General features: G+C 34.1%; 1 protein-coding gene across 1 annotated transcript; it reads right to left on the reverse strand.

Annotated features, from left to right (window-relative positions):
• Nucleotides 1-352: 352 nt before the first annotated feature.
• Nucleotides 353-5,833, reverse strand: LOC120205378 (lysine histidine transporter 1-like). Its single transcript, XM_039205270.1, has 7 exons — nt 5,793-5,833; nt 4,391-4,533; nt 3,940-4,323; nt 3,464-3,857; nt 3,277-3,382; nt 1,184-1,275; nt 353-451 (listed from the first exon to the last, which is right to left on the reverse strand). The coding sequence occupies exons 2-7, from the start codon at nt 4,441-4,443 to the stop codon at nt 353-355; spliced, it is 1,128 nt and encodes a 375-aa protein (XP_039061201.1). The 5' UTR covers nt 4,444-4,533; nt 5,793-5,833.
• Nucleotides 5,834-6,563: the final 730 nt, after the last annotated feature.

A 6,563-nucleotide genomic window follows, 5' to 3' on the forward strand; every position in this document is an offset into this window, starting at 1 on the left:
ATAGATCAGTTGGTTATAAAAATTTAAAAATAAAATCTTACACTAGTGAGCCCATCGAATTTCTGAAACAAACCATAAATGACAACCTTTATTTTCCTCAACATCTACAAATGCATACACAAAGAATATATTTTATATGCATATACAAGTAGAGTTTTAAATGTAGAAGCAATGGTGGCCAATTCTCTTTTGGTTTGCTCTCAACAGCCACAGCTCAGAGAAACCAACGCCGGTTGATTCAATATTCAATTAACCTTGTTGAACGGCCTTTAGCAGTTAAACTATCATCTTCTTCTTCTATTGTTCCTACTCTACAATTTGTGGCATTTCCTACTGTGGATAGACAATAACTTTAAGAGTAAAATTCGTAGCTTTTAGCCTCAATGATGATTTGTCTCAGCCCTCCAATTGGCGATAAGACCATCAAGCAAACACCAAATATAATATAGATCTAGGCAAAAAAATGAAGCCCCAATAAGAACAGTGAAACAATTTGGATTAATGAACTTTGAATCCAAGTTTTCTTACCCAGTTAGCCCACCATGATAGGCCGAATTTCCTTGGCTTATAGACGGCAATCCATATTATGCAGGGGAGCTAAACAACAAAAGGAAAGTGAAAATCCTATGGGATGCTACCCCTATGATTTTAAATAAATAGAGTGTTTGATGAATTATTCGTAAATCGATTTTATATTGTTAATTTATTAAGTTAAATAAAATGATATCAACAAATTTTGTGTGTTCATTAATAAACGAACAAATAAAAATTTGTGTGTTCAGTTTGTTTATGTTCATAAACAAGCTTGTTTATCATAAGTTTATAAACTTGTTTATTCAGTTCTCATTTTCTTTCATTTTTTACATTTTAAGTGAATGTAAGGACTAAATTGAACATAGGTAAACTTTGGAGTTAACACTATGAAATCTGAAAAGTTTAAGGAATAGTAGCATAATTTCACTATTTTTCTTTATTTTGAGTAAAAGGATGGAAAGTGTGTTGGTTGCTGAACATTAAACAAATATATTTGTAAACATTTAACATACATGTTCGTGAACGTTAAAAATACCAAACACAAATATAACCTTTTTTGTTTAATCTCGATTCATTTATATCCCTAGTTAGCCCTAAAACTTTGCAAAATTCGAGAAAAAAGATTGCATGAAGAAAGAATGGGACATACATAGTACGATGTAGGTGCAAAAGCAAATCCTCCGAAAAAACTGAGAAGTCCGTCGAAGAAAGGAAATGTAATGGCAATGAACATTGTGAATGCTGCAAAAGAAGAGATGAATATGTATTAATCACGACTTTTATTTTCTTTCAAGTAACTTGAAATAAGTCAAAGAGTTCTGTCGTAACCGTCTTTCGGTTGGGCCCCGGAATCGGGCTTCGACTTGAATAATTGTGTTAGGAGTCGCCACCGACCATTTATTTTTAAAAAAATGGGTTGATCGGATACCTTATTTCTTACCTGATCTGCGTCTTACCAAAGATGTGTCGGATTCGGGAGTCGGTTACAACCAAGGAAGGGTTAGCACCCTTGAATTGCCCTTTCGGTACTGTGCAATTTCCAGTTGTCTTTAATTACGAAAATTGAAAGTTAAATTAAAAGGTAAAATGATGATCCAAATTATTTACCTTTAACTGCTTTTGAAAACGTACCCTTAAAGAATCAAGGAAAAGCATTAGGGAAACAAAAGTGACGAAGATAAATCGAAAAATAAAGAAAGTAAAATAAAGAAAAAAATGAATAAATAACTAACACCATATAACATAAAGGCGAAAGGCAAACAACATGATTAACATTGAGATAATGAAACTGTGATGAAAAATAAGAACAAAATAGAGTAAGGTAAATAGAGAAACAAAGGTAAATAAATAAAATACGGGGGGGAAATGAATCAAATAATAAAAAATAACAAAAATAAAAGTGAAGTAAACCGAGGGAAAAATGGATAAAAGCATATATATATATATATATATATATATATATATATAACAAATAAATAAAAATACTAATAGCATATATATGTAAAAAAATGAGAAAAACTAACAATACTATAAAAATATATATAAATATATATAAAAAATAAAATAAAATTAAAATTAAAAATCCAGAAAAGGACTAAATTAAAAGAAAATCCCGATTGAGGGTCAAAATCAAAAGGAAATTGGATTAAAAAATCGGATTTGGGGACCAAAATAGAAGTTTTAAAACAGAAGGGTCAAAAAGTGTGGTTTACCCCATTTCAGACGAAAACACGCGGATCCTTCCCGGGTCGGGTTGACACACGGGTCGCCGCACGGGCTGCGTATAAAGCCCAAAAAATGTTTTTTAACTTCATTTCTCCCTTCTTTGCCCGAGAGCTCTCCTCTCTTTCTCTCGTTTCCCCTCATCTGTCCATGCGTGTTCTTCAGAAATGAAGAACACGCCGCCGTAAAAAGCCAGAAATGGCCACATGCCGCCTCGCCGGTCGCCGTTGGTCGGCGCCGGATCATAAAAAAATTGGTTTTTCCGAGAGCTCTTCTCGTGTAGTTTTCAAAAATCCCACTTGTTTTTTTAAAACGTGCCTCGAGGGGTTGTAGATCTAACGAAAATGTTTCGGAAAAATAACCCCTTCGTTCATCGGCGTTTCGAGTCAACAAGGAAAAGAGAAATCATGCATGCAAAATCAGAAGTTTCAACCAGGTAAAACAAAAATGATACCTTTTTTTATTTTACTTCAAAATCAGTACAAGACGATTCGGTTCACTGCTATTTTTGCGTATTTTGTTTCGGTGTTTGTGTGTACAACAGTGTGTGTAAAAAAAATCCCCCTGTGAGTGTTCTAGTTACATGTATTTATACAAGCCTACTTTAGAGTTTTAATCCGAGTAAAACTCGGTTTGGTTGTTGAAGTCCTAAACTAACACGTTGCCTTGCTTGTTGTTGGCGGTTGGCTTCGTGTGCTTTCCTTGCGCCGGAGGAATCGGGAAGTTGGAGGCGTGGGGACTTCGGGGACAATTGCAGCGTTGACCCGCCAAAGCGGCGCTGGAATGGGATGAAAAGCTAGGGTTTCAAAACCCTAGCTGATTTGGTGTGGGTCGTTGGTCTACTGGGTCGAGACTGGGCTGCTGCACTGGGCCCAAGTTGCTGCAAATGGCTTGTAAATTGTCTTTTATTGGACCTGTACCCAAATAAATAAACAAACAATTATATGTATTATAATATGATAATATATATATATAGCGTAATATGGGTGGACGAATTTGAGTGTCTTCAAGTTCACTCACCAACAAAAAAGTTTCGAACAACGAATCGAAGTGTAGTCGAGGGACTGAAATTTAGTTTCTTGACGAGCACGGTTTCTATCATGTCAAACACTGGCATTGCATAGATCTACATAAATCCACAAATCTAATCAGTGAAAATTTATGATAGAATCTGAACTAGAAGACTGATAATTGATTTAATCCAAACCTGGTAGCTTCCAATAACATGAATAACAACAAACATGTTAGCCATAGCAATAAGCCATGCTGGTTTCTCCAATGTGATGAGAATGTTGTCTTCGATAGCATTGCCAAACATCCAGTAGCCGATTAAGGTAACAGGGAAGTAGCACAAGGAGACAACGATATAGGCAATGACAACGCCTTTCCACATCGGTCCCTTTGACGGCTTCTCGGGTGTTGATGGGATCGTAGCTTGGATCTCCAAGACTACATTGTGACCAGCATAGGCAAAAGCTACTTCACCCAAACCACTGAAGAAATTGAACACTGTACCAGCTGCAGTCTTAGCTTTGTAGCCATAATCAACACCTGGTTGAACACCCTTATCCACTGAAGCTCCCCAAGCAATAGTAGAGTAACTGGTATGGGGGGAAAAATCATCAAATCATGCATTTTCACATGAACTATTAATAATTATACATGAATATATGTATAAAATACCTTAGGGACATGACTGCTGCGGCTAGGGAGACACCGGAAATGGAGTTGAAGTTGGGTAGGTGAGACAACATGAAGTGAACGGAAGCGAAAATCATGATGAAATAGGTTAGTTTTATCTGTTTGCAGGTACTGCAGACAGTGTCATGGAATTTCTTCAATGATTGGCCTCCTGTAACCATGTAAACTATGCAGACACTAACTTCAACAAGAAGTTGTTGTGGCACCACGATGTAGAGACCGAGTTTTTCACCAAAGGCATATTGACCAAGTTTGTGGTATCGGTCGAAACGTTTTCCGGGGACCATCTCGTGCATCTCAACCATTTGCCATAGAGTATAGAGAGTTATGATCCATGATAGGACTAGGACAGGCACACCAGGTCCCCTGAAGAACAAAGAAAAGATGGTTAAGACTATAAATGCCTGCAATGAATGGGGTGTCTAGAATGTACCATCCGAGTTGCGATAATGCGTAGGGGAGACTGAGGACGCCGGCTCCGACCATTGCGGTGACATTGTGGAAAGCCGAATACCACCATTTTGCATTTCTTGATGAAGTGATTGGCAGCCACTCATCAATCGCTTTCTGCCTTGATAAATTTTCTTCAATCTGTGATTGACAGTGGAAACAATCTCTCAATTTGTGCAGAAAATATGCGTTTCTTCAAATAGTAATGAGTATTCATATATTTAGACTTTCCAAATAATCCCATCATTTCATTCACTCAACATGTAATGCAGAAAGGTCTCTTTAGATAACCAAAAGGTTGAAAATAACAAAGGTGCCGTGAGAAGAAGGTACTATCAGACCAAAAAATGAACTAAATCATTTGTACAAAACTGACTTTTGATGAACAATTCATATCAAGGGTTTCATAAAAAAAACCATTGAACACCAGAATAATATTTCAAGCTCAAAAAGTTGAGAAAATTCTCTGATAATAATGAAACAGTTGCAGACATGCCAAAAACTATCTTCATGTTTTATAAATTATAATATATTTTCGTTAGAGGTGTAAATGAATAGAGTGTTCGGCGAATTGTTTGTGAACCATTCGTATAGCATTTGTTTATTAAGCTAAACAAATAAGTATGAACAAAATTTTTATATTCATTTAATAAACGAATGAACATGAACTGAGGTGTGTTCGGTTCATTTATGTTCACAAACAAACTCCTTTATAAGCTCGTTCATTTATATTCATGAACAAGACTCGTTTTATGATTCGTTTAGGAGCTCATTTACTTTTTAATTTTTTACATTTTAAATTTTGGTGAATGTAGGGACTAAATTATAGACATGGTGAAATTTAGAGTTTAAACTATGAAACATAAGGAGTTTAAGCACTAATGGCGTAAATTTACTATATTTTAGCTTACAAATGAACATGTTTAGAAAACTTAAGGAACATATAAACGAACGTAAAAAAAAAATTCGTGAACATTAAACAAATATATTCGCAAACGATAAACAAATATGTTCGCGAACGCCAATAAACATACAAACACCTTTAAAAGTAAATAAACGAACACAAATATGATATTAAAAATTAAAAGAACACGAATCGAACATAAACACCTATAAAAATAAACAAACTAACACAACCTTATTCTTTCAAGTTCCATTCATTTACTCCCTTAATTTTCTTGAAAGTTGTTAAAGGGTTTCCCTAAGCTTTCATGTGGTCTTATGGAAACTGAAAACTCATAACGTGAAAGAAGCTAAAGTGGTAAAGAACAAAAGATCATACATGGAAACAAACTGAAAAGGACAATGCTCCAATGAGTTTAGAAAGATTTTTCATTTTAAAAAAATGAGTTAAAACTGCAAGCAAAATGGCCAGGAAAACTTACACTGTTGTTCCTGGCATAATCTTCATCAGTAGGAGCTCGAGTTTCCATGCCTGAAATGTAACTGAACAACAATATTGGAAATTGGGAAGGCCACTTGGTTTTGGATTGTATTTATAGAAAAGTCTCACTTCAAATTGTTTAAAAAAGCTCAACCTCAGGATTTCTTCAAAGTGTACGATTTTGATGTTTAGTTTGACTTAACAAAGTCTTTATGATGACATATAAAAATGGACTTTCAAGTTTTCAACTCACACGTTAAACAGTCTTAGTTGATTATCTTTTGAAAAACAAAATCCATGAATTACGACTTGTATTTAGTTTAAATGAATAAAGAAGTTAAATTAAGCTCCAAAACTGGGTAAATTTTAGAAAATTGTGCAAAAGAAAATTACTCAGAAAAAATAACTTTAAAATATTATTTAAAAATGTATTGTGATTTCTATAATAATGTCACAGTCGTCTAGAGCGATCACTTAGCTTTAGTCGTAACTTGTTAACGTAATAAAATATATATTTTTAAAAAACAATTATATTAGTTCTTGATGACGTGTGTTTGGATGAACATAAACTAAGTGGCCAACAACTTAAGTATGTATATTATATTTCATCACTCTATAAATATATATTTGTAAATTTCTTTTGTTAACTATGCGTTAACATTACCAAATATCATACTAGTTAGATATTAATCTTTTCAATATAATTATTTTAAATAAATATTTTTTGTTGTAATGTTTTTTTAAATAATAATTTCTTTTATTAACTATTACT

The sequence above is a fragment of the Hibiscus syriacus genome, unplaced genomic scaffold, assembly GCF_006381635.1.
Source record: "Hibiscus syriacus cultivar Baekdansim isolate YM2019G1 unplaced genomic scaffold, ASM638163v2 tig00000452_pilon, whole genome shotgun sequence".
Lineage (NCBI taxonomy): Eukaryota > Viridiplantae > Streptophyta > Magnoliopsida > Malvales > Malvaceae > Hibiscus > Hibiscus syriacus.

Coding starts and splice junctions, on each gene's coding strand:
- LOC120205378 (XM_039205270.1), bottom strand. CDS start 4,443: ATGGTCGGAGCCGGCGTCCTCAGTCTCCCCTACGCATTATCGCAACTC. Junction 4,324..4,390: donor GCATTATCGCAACTCGGATG/GTACATTCTAGA, acceptor TTTGTTCTTCAG/GGGACCTGGTGTGCCTGTCC. Junction 1,276..3,276: donor TGTTCGAAACTTTTTTGTTG/GTGAGTGAACTT, acceptor CTTCTTTTGCAG/CATTCACAATGTTCATTGCC.